The sequence below is a fragment of the Apostichopus japonicus genome, chromosome 21, assembly GCF_037975245.1.
Source record: "Apostichopus japonicus isolate 1M-3 chromosome 21, ASM3797524v1, whole genome shotgun sequence".
In the NCBI taxonomy this organism is placed as follows: domain Eukaryota; kingdom Metazoa; phylum Echinodermata; class Holothuroidea; order Aspidochirotida; family Stichopodidae; genus Apostichopus; species Apostichopus japonicus.
In genome coordinates this window covers 3,345,824-3,365,044 of record NC_092581.1, presented here as the reverse complement: position 1 = coordinate 3,365,044, position 19,221 = coordinate 3,345,824, and the positions used below count along the sequence as shown (strand labels likewise).

At 39.1% G+C, this 19,221-nt stretch overlaps 3 protein-coding genes across 3 annotated transcripts in view; 1 reads left to right on the top strand and 2 right to left on the bottom strand.

The window, feature by feature from the left end:
* Nucleotides 1-724: 724 nt before the first annotated feature.
* On the bottom strand, nt 725-5,878 carry LOC139963146 (uncharacterized). The gene is made up of 4 exons (XM_071963691.1): nt 5,627-5,878; nt 3,962-4,107; nt 2,997-3,316; nt 725-2,807 (listed from the first exon to the last, which is right to left on the bottom strand). Exons 1-4 carry the CDS (start codon nt 5,781-5,783, stop codon nt 860-862), a joined length of 2,571 nt encoding a protein of 856 aa, XP_071819792.1. The 5' UTR covers nt 5,784-5,878; the 3' UTR covers nt 725-859.
* Nucleotides 5,879-11,536: 5,658 nt separating this feature from the next.
* Nucleotides 11,537-14,706, bottom strand: LOC139962464 (uncharacterized). Its single transcript, XM_071962441.1, has 4 exons — nt 14,628-14,706; nt 13,848-14,077; nt 12,384-12,949; nt 11,537-11,956 (listed from the first exon to the last, which is right to left on the bottom strand). Exons 2-4 carry the CDS (start codon nt 14,074-14,076, stop codon nt 11,552-11,554), a joined length of 1,200 nt encoding a protein of 399 aa, XP_071818542.1. The 5' UTR covers nt 14,077; nt 14,628-14,706; the 3' UTR covers nt 11,537-11,551.
* Nucleotides 14,707-15,744: 1,038 nt separating this feature from the next.
* Nucleotides 15,745-19,221, top strand: part of LOC139962463 (four and a half LIM domains protein 3-like) — a 221,373-nt gene continuing 217,896 nt past the window's right edge. Inside the window, exon 1 of the mRNA XM_071962439.1 lies at nt 15,745-16,594. Coding sequence (XP_071818540.1) covers nt 16,544-16,594 — 51 coding nt within the window. The 5' untranslated portion in view covers nt 15,745-16,543. The remainder of the gene's footprint in view (nt 16,595-19,221) is intronic.

Sequence of the window (19,221 nt, the reverse complement as noted above, 5' to 3'; positions counted from 1 at the left end):
AAACAATAAGAAGAATAACAACAACAACAATTTACTGCTAATCATTATGTATTGATTACACACTGGTGAAATTAACGTAACATTTATGACATTTTGGCGGCCTCTCTGTGTAAACAGTTCAAAGAAATTTGTTTTTATGTTTATTTAGTGCGGCCTCAAATATGACAAATCTACGTTGCCTGATTGCATTGGGGTTCTCTAATAAATACACATTTGGGAAGAAAAAGATAGAAAACTGCAGATTATGAATAGGCAGGGTTGGTGGGGGTGGGTGCATGGGAGGAGATTTATAACTAGGAGTTGTAGGTTATAACTAGGGCAGGTATAGTATCGAACAGTATCGATTTGTCATCGAACAACATCTTTGAATTTAATATAAGAGTTTCTTAACGCACTATGTTTACGGTACCGAGTTAACACGTTTTCGTCATTAGAGGTCAACATTATTTGCTGCAATTGCTTCAGACTTTTCTCAAAGGAAGTTGCCGGGTATTCTGACCCCTCCCCCTTCCAAGTTATTCCGAGACATTGAATATATATTTTTAAAATTAGAGAATAAATTGTCGGTGGTAATGCTTCATGAAATTCAAAAACATGAAGAAACATTTTGACATTCTTGGATAGACAAACTTGCAAAAAAATGTATTTGAAAACGCCTGCAACTTGAGTCTTAAGTAATCAGTTACCTTTTCAAGAAGAGTTTGTAAACCAAGTTTCTTACCAATAATTATCAAGAATTGACCCAAACAGTTCCAACAATTCGTTAAATCATAAATTCTCACACGCGGTACATACTTGAGAACCTTTATGGAGCAAACTTTCCATGGTTGACATATGGAGAAAAGTTGAGGCAAATATTTTAATTTTCTGGATTGACTCGCAAAATATCCTCCGATCCTTTTAACTTTCTTTCCAGATCTGCGTATTCCGAATCCATTTGTTCAAATCGTATCTCAATGTCGTTATTTAATCCATTCAATTTCCGTAACATTTCGTGAAGTTCGGTTTTCGTTCGGACGAGGCGATGTACCTTTCCGTTCACATCCGAATTTTCCCTATTCCAAAGTTCCAATCGGGCCGTCATGTCCGAATTTCTCTCTCTTAGTCCCACGACGGTGTCCTTGAGTTGTTTATTTTCAAATCCCAAATCGTGAGCTGTTTCTTTCAAATCAATTATTCCGCTTTCGGCGGATTTTAATCTGCTTCTCAAGTCACCATTTTGTTCTCCGAGAACAGAATTTGCAGCTTCTAATTTCACAACTTTCTGCGATAGTTCCTTGTTAGTGTCCTCCAATGTCGAAATTGTCTCTTGTAAGACGCTATTCCGCTTAGAGAGACGTTTTTCGTTTTCGAGAGCACCGTCTCTTTCAGCATTTGTCATTTTCAAATCTTCTTCCAATTGACGTGTCAAGCTTTCCGCCTTCCCTCTTGCAGCGCAGTTTGCGTCATTTTCTGCGCGCAACAGATGATTTTCAACTGTTAACTTTCCATTAGAGTTTCGTAGTTCCGTTACTTCCACTTCCAAAGCTGCGCTAGTCTTAGCCATACGTGACGCACGCGCAGTTTCCTCTAACTGTTTCTTAGCGACCTCTTCGATTTCTCTCTGATGTTCAGCGTGTTGCGCCTCGAACAGACGACAATTTGCTTTGCTCTCCGTTAGTTTTCTTTCCAGTATTCTACCGGTTGCTGCCTTTTCCGTTTGACCCTCTCTCAGTGATTGTAACTCTACTTCCATGACGCCGTTCTCTCTCTCCAGATTCGCTAATCTCTCTCCCAATTCTGCATTTAGACCATCCAACCTTTCCACATCTCTGCTCAAATCCACGTTCCGCCTCTTTTCGTGGTCCAGCCGACCTTGTACGAACTCTTTCTCCTTCCTTAAAGAAACAGTGTTAGCTCGTAAGAGAATGTTCTCCTCGTTAAGAATTTCTAACGAGTTACCAACATCATCGTAAACCTCCCTCAGTCTCCTTATTTCATATTTTAAGGACTTTCCACTCCCGCCGACCATCGCTTTCTTGGAAACAGAACCAACAAATGTTTCGTCTTTCCCTGCTTCGTCACCACCATCATCATCATCACTGCCCGCGTAAAATGCTGTGTCATGACTACAATCATCTTCAAAATAATTCAGCAACAATGTCTTTGTATCTGGTAGTTGTGTTTCGATGTCATCAGAATGTCCCTCGTCACCCGGAACCGACATATTTTGAAGCGTTTCCCGTAGTTCATTTCGTTCTTCAGTGGTCACCGCTAATCTACCCTCCAAATCCTCCAGCAACTGCTGCGCTCGGGCCATGTCCCCATCAAGTGCCTCGACCTCCTCTCTCAGCTCTCGATTTTCGAGACGCAGGCTCTCAATGATGTCACTTCTGGTTTCTGACGTCATTTTATCCTTCTTCGGTCGATGATTACTCTCATTCTTCAACCTATCGTCTGCTTCTTCTCTGGACCATACCGATAAGACGAGCCCTTCTTCAGAGGAACTCTCTTCTCCATTACCAATCTCAACCTTTGCATCATCGTTACCTCCGAGAGCGCCGCATCCAGAGACTTCTTCCGGGGCGTCCTCCCGTAGGGTCGAGCTGAGACCGACCATCGAACAGAACTGATCCGAGAGGCGATTCAACATATTCACGAGGTACTCGGCATGTTGGTCGAGGGCATAGTCCTCTGACTTTGCGCTCTCTGTGTCGCCGTGTTGTCGATCAGACAACTCAACAATCAGGCTACAGAGTTGGCCAATGTTCTCGCTAAAGTAAGATTCCAGACGGTGTAATTCCATAGTAAGATCTCGAGGGCTTAGACTGTAAAAGAGTTAGAAGAAAATGACGGATACAAAAAAAAAGTCGTTATTTTGAGAAACAAAATCATTGGAAATGCTTCGTTGAATAGTTTTTTTTTGTAAAAAAAATATTCCACAAAAGTGGAAAAAATAGAGCAGAAGCTGCGGTGGGTGTGTACATAGATAACATTGATGGAGTTAACTAAAGTACCTCTGTTTTCGCAAGGCATGCTGGTCTGGAGAGCCTTCTTGTACTTCCGGGTTTAAACGGAATCTCACACTTGGTTTTTCTGCTAGATGGGGGGTAGTTCCTCTTTTTTCGACCTCTGGATGATCCATACCGCTGTCTCTCAATAACGATTCAGATCTCCTCTTGGTGGGAACACTGCTCTTGTTAGTTTTCTCTTTATATCCATCCTCCTTTTGTCTTACGTCATATTTAGCTTCCATGACAGTTTGAAAACATTGGGAAAGGATTCTATCGGATAATCCTTTGTTGTCAGTAACTGCCCCATTATCCGAAATGTAAACCTGGTATAATTTGAAAACATGAAAAGTAATAGAAAAATAGACATAGTGTGTGATACTGAAAATATCGATGTAGACGAAAAAATGCCGCAACACTTGTATGCTATTCGTGTTAGTAAATGTTATGGATGCTGTACCATGAGCGCAATTAAAATGTTTTTCGCTGGTTGTGTGTGTGTGTGTGGGGTGGGTGGGGGGGGGGTCTAAGATGTTAAAATCATCCAGGGGAGGGGTCTAATAGGAGGGGTGGGAAAGGAGATAAAAGGGTCGGAGAAAGGAAGATTCACAAAAATGTGTCATAGTTCTAAAATACCTGACACATTTCTTTAAATCTATTGGAAATGAATATTACTGTGAGATCAATAAAACTTGACCAAAAAAAAGGGGTTGCGGAATTGCTTCAAAGTGTGCTTAATATGAGAAAGGATAAAATCACGAGGTTATTGTACCTGAAAAGGATTGAACATGCTTTTCAGTTTGCAGGTAGCGATATGTTTACTATTTATTTTAATTCAACTTTCAAGGGCAAAACTCATTAAGCGATGCAAAACGCTAATTTTACATGAGGCACTCAAACGTAATTTACAATTAAAAGAAATTAGAACATATAAACATTTAACTAACAGAGTAAAATAAGAATAGATTTACCTGCTTTCCATTCAAGAAAATCCGTTGGTCGTATTCAACTAGAACTATGCATCTTCCGTCACGCCCCTCACAGAGGGTCAGATCAAAAGTACCAAAGTCCTTACTGTACGGCAGAGCGGGTGTTAGAGGGCGGCCTTCAAACTGAACTATTAAAGTGATGAACAAAGTTACGTAACATTACCAAAATGATATTTAAAACGAAGATAACATTGAAAGAATACAAATATCATAATTATGAAACATTTTATTTTCAACCTTTTTTGGGGGGTCACGAAAGATAAGTCAAAAATCTTAAAATTGCCTGTTGGTTTTCATTCAGCGTTGATCAACAATTTAACCTATACTTTCGCAGATTAGAAACGGGGTTGAGTTGTTATTGTGATCAACTGGTATGAAGCTGAACACGAGAGGTAATTTATTTATTCAAAACACTGAAGTCTTAGCAGGAATATTGCAGTATTTCTGGAGTTAGCTCGGTCTGAGAATTAGTCTACAAAATATAAGAACACGCTTGCGCACTAAATGTAACATACTGTTTTCGCTGCAGGATATTAACCTCCACGTAATCCGAACAATGTCTTGAATACTAATTCCAATATTTTGTAAACAAACGCCTCCGCAGATCAGGAAGAAGTGTCGCCTTTGGTATTTTAAGTCCAACTTATTCTCCATTTCGATTTTTCTTTAAAGGTTTTTTGTTTGCGGAAACCGATATTGTCAGTGTTGTTATTAGAACTGCAGTGTTTCTCATAGCGCCATTAAATATTCAGAGGGAATTATCGCATAACAATCTCTTCGTAACCATATTCATAGCTATATACTGTACGTAACGCAAGCCAGACAAACTAAGATATGTATCGGTATTAAACAAATACCCCATAAGAACAAAAACTGTTGACAGTTTGATGGAACTGATTCAGAAGTACCCCACCACTTTTATGAAAAATATCGAAATTTATAATGGAAGTTGGCATTTGTTTTTTTGTTATGTACGTGTAATACAGGGCTTTTCGCTTATCATAGACCGATTCAGTGACTGTTCAATTAATGTAATGAGCTAATTATTTATTCTTTGACATTATAATCAATCATGTACAAGAAATATTCCTCCGACTATTTAGAAAGAAAACAAAATTACGATGGCAAAATTTCATGACTCAACCATGATAGCACTGTCAATTAAGCCCCTTCAAAAATGTAAGATGATATAACGGTAAATTTGCGATTGTATATAAGGGCAATAATGTTATTTTAATAGATAGCGGTGATGACAATCTCTCTGGTTTTGCTCAGTCGGGCTTTAATTCTATCGATTCAGCTATGAGATTTCATAGACGGGTTGACCAGATTCCGGTAACAGAAATAGAAATAATATAATGGTCGGGAGTCAAACTTCTCGAAGCAAGGGAAAAATGTCCCTAACTTTGCACAATACGTCTAATATAAATATACGCATGTAGGCTAGATAACACACGATATGGCTTAGGCTGTAATATATTGAGGAATTCAGTTGGACAATAATTCGCCAGTTCAAAGTCTTAAGTACGCCACAACCTACACCCGACCCCCCCCCCCCCCCCACTTTCATTCACAGCGACGTGCTATAACAACCGTTTACACGTTATAACCGTTATAGGCTAAATGAAACTAGGCCCATACAGTTACCATCTGTGCTTCTTGAATTTTCCCAAAACTTCTGCCACACCGCGTTGTCTATTTTGTTCTTTTCCTTCTTGGAAAGTGACGTCTCCGCATTTTCTGATCGTCTTCGCTGTTTTCGTTGCCGTAATTTCGACGGCGAGAAAGGATTCGATAAAGGCATTATTTAAATTATCTTACTCATTGTCCAAAATACGAAAATATTGGGTTGACGTAAACATTTGTTGGGTATTTTTCAAACGCATGCCATTAACGTAATCGCGAACAAGACCACGCGCATTCATCCGTGTGGTGTACGCACGATATCTTCTCGATTTGTATATTCCGCGTGACAAAAAAATGAGCGTGATCTTTTTTTTTTTTTCAGGCTCTGTGTTTCCATAGAAACGCACGCACGGTTGTGGGATCGCATTAAATAGAAATGACATACTACCGAAGGAAAGTCTTATCTTATTAATGTGCTTATTAGGTCCGAACCATACTTTTTAACATGACAAAAATGTGTTCCTTGAGTGATGTAGCGTATATAACTCATTAGGTTTAATTATGAAGTCAATGGCATTTTCACGGTATTATAGTCAATGTAATACGTCTCGAAATATGAAAGTGTTAAACTTGTGTCTCACAAGATTATACAGTACAGCTAGTTAATAAGGGGCTTATTTGTCAGAGTCTTAATGCCGTTGGGTGATTTTGATTACTAACATTTAGTTACATGACTATATGTGTCACTTGTATAATGCGCCCATGTAGAGCCAATCTGTTGTCATGCTAATGACATTGATAGGATGTGAAGTAATATCTCTTGCCTCGTAATTACTTATTTAGACTTATCAGTTAAGCTGCGGTTCACACAGTACACGATATGTTACGACACGATACGATAAAAGAATTAAAAAAAAAAGGTTGAAATCATTTCAAATTTTGTCGCACGGTAAAATGCGCCGGATTATAGTGATATAAAGCCTCGCTCACATTATAGACGATACGATACGACACAACACAGTAACAAACGCTGTGCTTACACTTCATGCGATAATTGTATATATGAGATAAATGTATCGTATAGTATTAGTATACTTAGGCGGGATTGTCTGTTAACCTTTCTTGCAACCTATCAATTGTGGCATAGAGTATATAGGCTAACACTGCACGAACTTGTTGCGCTGACAACAAAGCACCATGTCAGCAAGCGCACAAGGTGTGTTGAACACACAAGGTGTGTTGAACACCGCGGATGGCATTGAACTAGTTGGTGTCACTTTGCTCTATAAGCAGGGCCAACTGTAGACTAGTGAGATCGCTGTGTTGTTTCTAATGTTGGAAACAGGCATTTAACCAGACGATATGTAGAGAATGATGAGACAAATTTTAAGATAGGACAGATTTAGGTGTTTAGGGTCGGGTTCAAAGGTCAATTGAGGTCAAAGGTCAAATTGGCCTACTGATTCTGCGAAAAAATGTGTGTCGCGAACTCCTCCTACAATGTAACTCCGATCACGTTCAAACTTGGTAAATAGGTGCCCGACCATGAAAACTCATTGCCTGCGTGATTGGTGTTAAAGATCAGAGGTCAACGGTCAAAATTGTTAAGATAGCGAACCAGAGGCATTCAGAAGTGACCCAACAATCACTTCCGGCATGGAGGAGATGAGATCTGCAACTCCATGTATTCCCCTCTCATTCTCCTTACACAAACCACAAGTTAATCTAACACCGTTAATAACACACTTTCACCCTTCAAAACTAAACGTTGTCAACAAATCAATGTTTTAATAGTTTCATCAGTTATTTAGTGTCCATGGAAATTGTTAACTTTCTTTTTCTTCTCTTTATAGGCCTAACTTACCATAAATTCCCTTCAGAAGAAATGACCACGTGCTAGCAAGACAAAATACGACGCTATAAAAGTTGCAAACATTTTATTTCATTAAGCGTGTGGATAATTCAATGCAGAATGGCTTGCACTGAACACATTAAAATGGGAAAGTAATACGACTTCATAAATAGATTGACCGCAAAAAAAATTCATTGCGTGTGAAGTTTATGTATGTTTTCAGATAATGTAACTGGCGTGTAGGCTATAACCGTTCAAGCTCCGTCAACTAAATGTATATAACAATCGCCTCAAAAATAAAGCAGTTTCCCTAGAAATGTCTATTGTATCCTAAACTAATGGTTCATCGATTCTGACAAAGACATTTGTAGAACGTTCTCCTAAAGCGAACTAAGGAACATTTACAACTCCATTGGGAACCATTACTTTCCATACATTGTGCACTATCACATAAGGATGTTCGATAATTGATGTAAGCTGCCAGTTGCTTCCGGTGTTATAAAACAGCTAAATTACGACTTAACAATCGTACTTATTCTCAAAGTTGCTTGGAGAAATAAACAAATTCGTTTATTAAAAGAAGGCATAGGAACAGAAGACGAGAATTATGAAGCTAGAATGTATAGCTGTTAAACTGATCTTCTCGCAAAACCGGTACCTGGGCGGTGGTTGTGTATTGATAGTATGGCACAGGGGGAGGGGCCTCTGACAGGGGAATAGCGTAGGGGTAAGGTGCTTTCGTTAGAAACTCGGTCTTCTGTGAAACATCTAAAATATGCAGGCATCTGCTGTTCACGTGACAAACACAGCTCGTATTCCTGTTGGATTGGATATGCAATCGCTTGCTTTCGGGGGAAAAAAATGGAGGCCAAGAAAAACGTTAAAGGAGAATTTAAGCCCGGGGCTTGCAATGAACACATACTAAAGAATATTATTATTATGGCATCTGTGTAATAACTAGTCAGGAAAACGTTTCCCTGTTTTACTTTTACAGAAAATTATACAAAATAATTGGCGCTCTATGGCGGCGTCCATGTTGTTACTTTTCATTAGGAAGGTCGTATATCAAAAGTGACATCAGCGAATCACTTATCGTGTTTCAAGAGAAAAAGGAGAGGAGGGGAGGAGGGGAGGAGGGAGGAGGAGAGGAAGAGAGGAAGGGGAGGAGAAGAGGAGGGGAGGAGAGTAGGAGAGGATGGGAGGAGGAGGGTAGGAGGAGAGGAGGGGAGGGGAGGGGAGGAAGAGAGGAGGGGAGGAGAGGAGGAGAGGATGGGAGGGGAGAAGGAGGGGAGGAGGGGAGGAGGGGAGGAGGGGAGGAGGGGAGGAGGAGAGGAGGAGAGAAGGAGAGAAGGGGAGGAGAGGAGGAGAGAAGGAGAGAGGAGGGGAGGAGAAGAGGAGGAGAGGATGGGAGGGGAGGAGGAGAGGAGACGGGGAAGGCAAACGAAATTTACCCAACATTTAGCAGATTTACATCGAGGCACATGGCAACGGTGTCAATACATTGTATAACGGTATTTGTTTATGGAAAAAAAGAGTTACGGGAAATCTTAAGGTACGAGCAGGAGACAAGGCTATAAGAGTTCTTTACATTTTCAATGATTTAGCAAATATATTTCACCTTTCGTGTACATTATTTAATGTTAAATATAAAATAATAAGGTGAAGAATTATATAATATATTGAATTGATTTTCATATTTACAACGTATAAAATATCACCCATATTTCTTCTCGTTTTTGGAGTTATGTGCCACTCAATTTTCCCGCCAACAGAACTTACAGACCGCCAAATCTCCACCGACCGATAGCCGTTATAGAGAAGTCATGCATGGGGATGTAAACCAACAGGAGGTGCCGGGGTACGAGAGGAGGTATAGTAGCCCATGGGAGGAGAGAATGGTATCAGATGAGAGGAGGAGAAAGAGGAGACAATATAGTTTAAACTTATGTGTTGCTATATGTGACAAATTGATCGACCAACCAAAGAATCAAGTACAGATGTGAGTACCTAATGTCATGAACATTAACCTGTAGATTTAGTATCACGTGACCAATGCAAGAGAGATTCGTGTCTTCGAGTCTTGCAAAAATTAAACCAATCAGGACCGTTCTGACGATCGCGTACAGAAAAACAGTGTATTCAAACTTGACTGAACTTAAAAACCGATGTTCTGGTTTTTGGATGTTTAAACTCGTCCAGAGCGGCAGATGGATGTGACGTCATGGAGCTCATGCGCAGTTGTTGAAAATCAAAGAATGCAACTTTTTTAGATAGTGCTTGAAAGAAGTTGAAAGATACGTTTACAGATGTTTTGATACATTTAAGTGGAGGAATGGAATGATATTTTAGTGAAGCGAATTCTACGTGATAAAATGTTGAAATTGAATTTGTTATTTTTGGAGTAATCTACGTACATTGAAATTTAAGACAACAGAGCAGTTTAGAATACCATTATGTTCAAAAATTACTTCCCAATGATAAAATTAATAAGTTTTCCTTCAGAATTATCTTTTCATTCGATCTGTAGACTAGCCTGTAAAAACCATTGGATTTGTTTTTTATTTAAAACGGACGATACGTTAAGATACCAACCGGTAGACATACAGACACAAACTAACATGGTATCAAGACTGATACCAGACAGACAGACATACAGACAGACAGACAGACAGATGGAGGAACGTGCATAATTGACATGTGTTCCTATACGATGGCATATCAACGAAAAGAGCTGTAGATGAGGGCAGAGGACGAACAGGCTGACAGACAGACAGACAGACATTACCTAAAGACTAACGAGGAAGTGAATGGAATAAGCAAGACCTACAGACATACTGACTGACATAAGAACGGACAGTTTGACTTGTAATTTTTTATAAGAATTTATAGGATTTACATACCAAGCGACAGATAAACAAACGGACGGACGGACGAATGAACGGACCCGCTCATGTTGGAGACGGGGCAGGTGAAGACGGTAATTATCGCCGAAAGACTTTCAAGAAAGTGAGTGTCATCAAATACGGAATGAGATAAACAACTAACATACTGTCAAACTGACATGTAGTTAGACTTACACTGAGATACATACACAGAGAGAGAGATACACAAACGGATATAACAACAGCTATAACGATGGGTGAGGGGAAATATGCCAAGTATGGATGCACGGACAGAGACATTACAGACGGACGGATAAACAGACAGACAGACCGACAGACAGACATTCAGACAGACAGACTGACAAACCGGTATAGGAAAACAGAGAGACGAGATGCTAGTTTAACACGAGATTGCTATGTATGGTAAAACTATGAAGGTTTTAATTCTTTATGGAAGAGGGATTGTTATTTACTTATATTGGTACAAGGAATTGAATTATTCGAAATTACTTAAGACACTCGTTTTGGAGTGCTTATTTTTACAAATATTCATTTTTCATATTTGTTTAATTCAAAACCAAATTTATCTATTTTAGTTTATACAAGGAATATATTTTTTGTTGTTGCTATTAATAGACCATTCTCCTTGAGTTGGGATCTTTACTTCTATCTAAGCACTGGATTTGTTGATTCATTTGGATGTTTTTTCTTTGATTGCGCAGATTTTTTCTCCAAACACAATTCAGGACTCGCTCTTAACATATTTTTTCAGTCACAATCCACGTTTTTCCTGTTACCACGCAGTTGAAAACACTGATTTCTTCTATCGCGAATGATTGATATCGGTCTGAAATTGGAAATGGTTATTTTTTAAATGGTTAATTCTAGGCTGATGATTGGTCGAAATTTATTAGCATGACATGAATATTCATACCACCCAGATTCCTCAAGGACAACATACTAAGGACGCATTTTAATCAGTGCCCTCTTTTTGTCTTGTCAAAATGTCCCTCCCCCTCTCTCCTCCTCCTGTTTCCCCTCTTTCTGTATTTCCTTTGCTTAGATGGGATTAATGTAGGCGTAACTACAGTCCCCCCATAGGCTTGTCTCTCCCCTCCTATTTCCTGCCACTCCCCCGATCACCCCCACTTCCCTCGGCCCCGCCAATGCCCCACCCCACCCACCCCACCCCGACGAAGCAGGCAGGCGTGACTAACAGTCACGCCTACCGTCGGTCCTGACATTTTTACCAGGACCGATCTTTCGACCAAACTTTCTCCTGGTCGACTGTCTACGGCTGTTGGAGTTTGGAGGGCGTGGCTGTGTTGGTGGGCGTGGCATATTAACTCCTGAAATTGGAGGAAGGGTGAACTGTGGTGATTCTGGTGAGGGCGGTAAGGTCTCCAACCAGTTTGATTGGTTCGCATCGATCCTGTTAACTCCAAGCTGACGCTTAATATTAGGTAAGAATGGCCTTCTAGGAGCTTCTGTATCTTGACGAGAGGCTCTGCTGTGATGTCTTCGAGAGACAGGTCCAGATGGAGGTTGAGTTGGCGGCTTTGGTACGAAATCCAAGTTTATTAGCTGTAGTTTCTTGTTTGAGGTTGTAGCATGTACCTGTAGAGTAACACATAAGTAAAACAAACAGAATACATAAGAATTGTTTACGAGCATCGAATGATGGGCTGTTAGGTAATTCCCTACAAAAAAAACGGGTTTTCTCCGCCCCCCCCCCCCCCAAAGAGAAAGATATTAAGTCCCACCATTATGAACAGTTCAAGAAAAATAAATGGCCTAACAAACTGCAAGAAACACAGATCAACTATTTAAAAAAAAACTTCAATTATGTGAGAGACACATTGTTTTGATTTTAAAGACTTTTTATATCATTATATCGTGTTAGGATACTTTTATATCATGGTATATGTATTGGCCTACACCCTCGGTGGGTTAGCTATTATATGAGTATATCTTTCAATATCGATGTCTTTACGTCATCTATTCAAAGTGTTTCGGAGTCCCATAAACCGTTACTGTTACCTACCCTAGTCTGTTTATCAACATGTACATCTCCTTTTGGGTATCTTTTGCTCTCTTGTAGAGGCTTTGAAGTGATTGGTGACGTCATATCCTCCGAATGAAGATTATCGGCTTCCTCAGAGCTGAAGTCATCTTCTTCCTCATAGCTGAAGTGATCGTCCAAGTCTGTTGTGGAGTCAATATCTTCATCAGAAACCTCAAGAGCTTCTAAGGCATCATCAATCCTCTTCTTGCAGCTGAAGACGTTTGTTGCACTCTTTCCATTGGTCACTTGAAAATGACGTAACTCGACATCATCCATTTGATTGGTTGGAGTGTTTTGGTGTGGTATTTCGTCATGATGTTGTTCAGATGGCGGGTGGGACGGCGTGAAGGAAGTTTCTTCAGTGGTCCTTGAGAGGCAGCTATCAGACGTACTGCCGTTAAGGGGTGTAGAGAAGGGTGTATAAAGATCTTCTGCTGATTGGCCCTCCTCCCTCGGTGTCAGTGCAGAAGAGCAGCTGACGTCATCATCATTATTGACATCAGTGTTGGCAATGTAGGACTCCGGTGTTGACCGTTTGCTTGATGCTAGAGAAAGGGAAACGGCTTTTAATGTTGGATATTGAAGGAGAACATGGTTTTATTAAATAAAAACTTGCAAAGAGCAAAGCAATTATTTTTTCTATTTTCTGGGCTGTATCGAATGAAATTTTAGGGAATGCTATCTGGTTACATGGTGAACAAGGTACTGTGGCTTTTCTGCATGGCACGCCCAGCAAAGAAATGGTTAAATAGCTATATCGCCACCATTTAAGGGCTGGATAGGCTCAGTTGGTAAAGCGAAGGTCTTGCTGTTCCATTCCATGCCATGCCATGGCATTTCATTTCATTTCATTGCATTGCATTGCATTTCATTTCATTTCGTTTCGTTTCATTTCATTTCATTTCATTTCATTGCATTTCATTTCATTGCATTGCATTGCATTTCATTTCATTGCATTTCATTTCATTTCATTTCATTTCATTTCATTTCATTTCATTCCATTTCATTTCATTTCATTCCATTCCATTTCATTTCATTTTATTTCATTTCATTTCATTCCATGTCATGTCATGTCATTCCATTCCATTTCATTTCATTTCATTTCATTTCATTTCATTTCATTTCATTTCATTTCATTTCATTTCATTTCATTTCATTTCATTTCATTTCATTTCATTTCATTTCATTTCATTTCATTTCATTTCATTTCATTTCATTTCATTTCATTTCATTTCATTTCATTTCATTTTTTGTAATATATTAAGTCTCTCGAGGTTACCATTCAGAAACCTGTTCTTTATTTAATTTTTACATGTTTTTATTTTATATACATAATTAAAATAATATATTCATTTTCTATTCATTTCAAGTATGCATCTTAAAATGGCGAGTTCCTTCTCGATACTTATCATGTTCTAATGAAACCGAGCTTTAATAACTCACCAAATTGGCCACTTTTTGGAGAGCAAGGTGGAGTTGGAAGGAAAGGCGTACCAGTGGCGCTGCTCTGGTTGCTACGGGCAACATAGAAAGGGCTTTGGGAAGGACTTTGGGCTGGTGATGTGGAGTTCACAGCCAAAGATCCCGGAGTCCACACAAGGACCGGTGAGTCGATGGGGCTGACTGACACCAGGTCATCAACAGAGCGAGAGGTGAGGCGATTGGTAGGCATGCTGTATAGGTAGAAAACAATGGAATATTATTTGAAAATAATGTCTGCTGAAAGTCAGTTGTTTCCAGTAAAATGCCAGATTAAGTCGCTTTACATAATATTTTGAATATGCTTATTAATATTCATAAAGAGGGTGTTGACCTGCAAAACGCAATGTTGCATGTTTCAATTAATCATGATTATTGTTCATTTTTTGTCTTTTAATAGACATTTTTGCTGATTTTTTGTTTATTTTCTGTTAAACTTAAACCAACATTACACAATGATTTACTTAAATGGGTAAATGAGTGAAGTTGCATGGTGGAAAGTGGACAGTAACGATATACCATGTGTGTGCTCTCAACGTACACTTACTGCAAGCCTATATGGTTCTGCGTACACGATTTTGTTGCGAGCAACGCACCCAATTTTCATTTCATGAGGCCTACATAATTATGTTGGAAAAGAATGTTCAATCTTGAAACGGGGTAACAAAGTATAGGCCTCTATCCACTGAACATTTATATATAAAACTATATTATTTCCATTGGAATAAAATTTCTTAAACTTACTTGAGATGAGAGCTAACGATCACAGCAGGTTTCCACGACAAGCAAGATTGCAATATGCATACGGGATGTATAATGTCAACGTGTTACACACTTAACTTCTATGTTGCATTAGTTTCATTGTTATTTTGACTACATCTATGACGTAATGGGTATTTACGCCTTCAACGTGTACGCGAGAAGCTTCTCGCTTCGGCGCGCGCATGTATGTATATCGAAGCCACGTGCATAGGTACAGGCTATCTATATTTGCCTATGGTTAATGTGCATGTGATGAAAATGCGTACGAGGCGCAATGAATGCTAAACTAAGCAGACAATTACCATGCATTTACTCAGTGACGATTCGAGACAGCTCAATGATTTTGTATACTGCGCGCGCTGTAATATATCACTGGTCAAACGAAGTCCTCACACATACATACGCGCTAGTTCGCTTACTCATTAGTATTGTGTATAACGCGCTGTAACTAGTCATATTTTGCGTGCCGGCCCGCGCGGGTAATGGCTTTAACCTTTTATTTGTGTGTTAAATTATAGGAGTCACGCATCTATTAAATACGCGCGCTGTATTAAATATTGGTACATGAGGACATTGTAAACGAATTAGGGAGAAATAACTTTTAAATCTGTTTTGTCTCGTGGAGGCGGCTGGACATTTAAGTATTACTCAAACTGTGAGAGAATTGTAATTCAGAAGTCCCCTCGCCCTTCCCTTTATCCATCCTTTATCGCATTCTAGACTCCGCGAGAGACATTCGCATTAGAAACACATTTAGTCCATCTAAACATTGCGGTATAATTAGCAACACCTCCAGTGCGCTAATCTCCTTTCTTACCATCACGAAATATGTTTCACAATTAAATGAACTTGGAGTTCTTGTACTTTCAAATGTTTGCAAACCATCACTTAAGTTACATCTTATTCCACTGGATAATTACCGTAGACTAGTCGTTGATTCATCGGACCAATAATGTCTGTATCGCCCCATAAATGGTAAGCGCCATCTATTAAGGCAAGTTATCGAGAAGGGTGGCGACCTTGTTCAATTCATAACGCTAAGTAGGTTATCGATCTGAATTGTAGTACCATTCTGTGTTGTAAGCACAGGCGTGCATGAATTGCTTCTGGTTATTCTCTTTGAAGAATTGTTTGGTCTATCAGTCAATACTGCCTGCCACTGTTTACATTTTCCGTGTACATTCTTTTCGGCTCTGATCTTACAGTGGGGCTAGCCAGGTAAGGTTTGGCCTATTTAAACCGTAGAACCGGACTGTCTAGAGGAGCGACGTAGGCTCTCTAACTACAGGCTGTCAGCATTCGACCATCTGTCTTTAAAGCTGATAGAACTCGGTCGGTTGTCTAAGTCACTTTAGTGACTGCTGGTTTGCAAAATCTCTTCGATATACGGGTACCAATTTATTGTTTGTTTTCAAGGAAATAAAACGTGCCTAATTTCATATAAGGAAGGAGTCGACACAATTGTAATTTTCGAAATTCGCCAAAAAACAAACAAACCCGGAAATAGTACAAGCGTTGTCGTTTCTTATAACTTGTATGATACGGCAGCAGACGTTTCTTCCACGAAGGCTAGGGTTATACTAGCCTGACGAGCATAATCCGCTTCAGATTGGCAAGTATCTGACAACAACAGTTGGTGTCTGTCAAAATATTCTGTTTCTTCACCTTTTGCTCAAAGCCATCGAAATCCTTTGTGAAAGTGCGGTTATTGTTTGACAAGGAAGGTCGTCAGTTGATCACAAAAGCAGTATCGTTTTATCCCCAGGGACCGGCATCGCCTTTCGTTTTTGAGACCACTTGTTGGATTCATATTATTAAAGCCACGTTCAAATTGGGTTTTACTTTTATAGTTTGTGTGTTGTCCACGACAATATTATTTCCGATTGGAATTTTGGAATATGGCTGGTACCAACTATGCTAATTATGCTGCGAGGAGGCGAAAGAGAGTGGTAAGTAGGCCCTACTAGATTTTAAATTTCCTCATCATGATTTGACTAACTTTTCAATACGTACAGATCAGACATGCTTGCACATTTTATTCGGGTCGTAACATGATCAGTAGTATGTGTAGGCTAAGTGGTATAGCAGCCTAATTCAATCGTTGCCTAGGACGAACCTAACGTATATATATGCATAGGATCGACCAGAGAGGCTGATAACCTGTATCTTATTGTCCTTTCTACACTCATTGAAACCATCGTAAATTTCTCATCATTAGTTGACTGATGCCCTAGAAAGTGCTGCTGTTTGTAACATCAGTCATGCAAAACATTGATCCAATTATTATTGGGAGAGGGGGAATGGTTTCCCAACACCCCTCAAAGGGTTGCTTCTGTAGGCCTAACTGCATGTTAGGAATCAGATGGGTTCTCACATTCAGGGATGTGCTCATGAATATTTGAGTTCCGGGCGGATTTGTGCGGCATGTAGTGTGATTCACATCCTGGGAGCGGTCTAAGGGATTTTTCCAAATGACGTATGCTTGGATGGTAAATGGTGCTATCTTTTCTTATTCTGGATCTATTTCTGTATTCACCCATATTTTGGTAATTGTAAAATTTGTTAAATTAATACTAAAAAATAGTGCTGGGTGGAAATGTTAAAAATACCGGTGCTGGGCGGCATTCAGAACTGCCAGGAGCAGCCCCCCGGGGCACCTGGTATGAGCACATCCCTGCACATATGTGTGACATATTTGGCATGCTAATTGGCATGCTAATTGTAAAGCAATTAATAGGCATATATATGTGGCATTGACATACAGAGTTACATCAGTACTGTACAAGCCAGAGGCATTCCCTACATTGTGGTATATCATGTTCGCAGCACCTTTGGTACATACTTGTATTTTCTGCAACCCTGCACAAATTGATCGCCATCTTGATGATCTCCAAGAACCTAACCGGAACATTCTAAAAGGTGATCACACAAACTCTATGCTTTGTGTGAAATTACTGACTGGGATTTTCACAAAATTTTACCCAGAGGAAGATAAGACCACTTGTTTCAAAGGAAACAATTAAAAGGAACGTTAATGAAGGTTATGAAAAAAAAAAGAGGGTCATGTGTTATGACGAATAATCCTAGATGACAATCCTTATTTGTGAAGTGCCGCTCTTCGGCCCTATCTCTCCCCCTCCATTATCTGCCAGCATCATTTATCTCCATATAACTCCACCATGTGTTTTTTTTTTAAGCGAAAGAAAATTATGTGGTTCTGCCTTTCTCTGTTTGAAAGAAATGTCTCTGAATAGTTTTTTTTATATCATATAATATGTGTATATATTCTGGTATATTGAACTAATAGAGGGATCTGAAAGAGGTGAAAAAGAAGAAAATTCTGTGACTGTATTTAACTGAGAGGTTAATACGAATTGATCTTCACATATGTTCACAGTTTGTAAGCATTTAATGTGAGACCTCACAGTATTATTGTTTGTTCAATAGCTCTTAGTAATGGTTGCATGCGTACAACAATACATCTTTGGGTGAAAGGTGTCTTGTTTTGCAGTTCCCTTCGGTTGGGACCCAGGAATGCCTTTCGATAAAATTGCGACAGTGTATTGGGAATTAATGCAATTGTTGCTATTTTCAACAAGCCTGGAAAATGTATAAAAGAAGAGGCAAACAGGTTCCCAGAGAAACAGACAAGAATCTGCATAGCCTCTGGTTATTTTCTTCCTTCTGAATAAAGGCTGGCGTGAAGATTGTTTGTGCTGATTTAATCCTAACACTGTACAGACAAAAGCTTAAGTACTTTTTTTGTATGGTCAGCGAGTAACAACCAACTGAATCGGTGCTATTTTGGTATGCACGCAATAAAAGGTTGTGCGTGTGGTATAGTAGTTATCACTGCATTGTTATGAATTTTGAAAATGTCTTTGTGGACATGTCTGGTTCACAAGAGTTTATGTACACCTTAATTTATACTTAACACATGTCTGTGCTTCGTGTGCTCTGGTTCAGAGGAGACAAACAAATTATAATTTCTTCGGTCCACTTACCTCCAATACCTAATTTCTGTAAATTGTGATGATCTTATAGGGTAGTGAGTTAATTAGTTTGTAATAGTGAGTTAATTAGTTTACAAGTATTAATTACAGTGTTGCAGTGCATATATATGGATATGCTGTAGTCAATTAGTAAAAAATGAAATTAGTTTGTACAGTTAGTCATTTGGTACCTTGCATACATTGATAAACAAACTTTAATTTTTTTTTTGAGCAAGGTGTAATACTTTACAAATTTAAGCAAAGATATGAAGAAAAGCGATCTTTATCCTTTATACATACAGTAATTAATCTTAGTATTTTCAGATGCAAGAAAAAAAATTGTAGACCGCAAAGTTGCTTGGCAGTTTATCAGATTTAGTACTTTTCCCACAAATTTTGAAGATCTGTTCTAATGTGTGTGTTTTCATTACTAATACTATAACCCAATGACACCGTACTTTATACTTCTTAATATATAATCGTTAGACACATCAGGCTGTACAAACTCCTGGATTTATAGAGCTGCAAAGTAGACAAATTCAGGAACTAATTTAACTTTACAACAACATATTTCAAGGCTTTCA

Bases quoted from the DNA above. Each gene is read 5' to 3' on its own strand.
- LOC139963146 (XM_071963691.1), bottom strand. From the start codon at position 5,783: ATGCCTTTATCGAATCCTTTCTCGCCGTCGAAATTACGGCAACGAAAA. The intron at 3,317-3,961 runs GTAAATCTATTC...AAATTATACCAG, and splicing joins TTTTCTTGAATGGAAAGCAG to GTTTACATTTCGGATAATGG. The intron at 2,808-2,996 runs GTACTTTAGTTA...ACTCTTTTACAG, and splicing joins CATGCCTTGCGAAAACAGAG to TCTAAGCCCTCGAGATCTTA.
- LOC139962464 (XM_071962441.1), bottom strand. From the start codon at position 14,076: ATGCCTACCAATCGCCTCACCTCTCGCTCTGTTGATGACCTGGTGTCA. The intron at 12,950-13,847 runs GTGAGTTATTAA...CCCTTTCTCTAG, and splicing joins TCCAAAAAGTGGCCAATTTG to CATCAAGCAAACGGTCAACA. The intron at 11,957-12,383 runs GTAGGTAACAGT...GTTACTCTACAG, and splicing joins ATGTTGATAAACAGACTAGG to GTACATGCTACAACCTCAAA.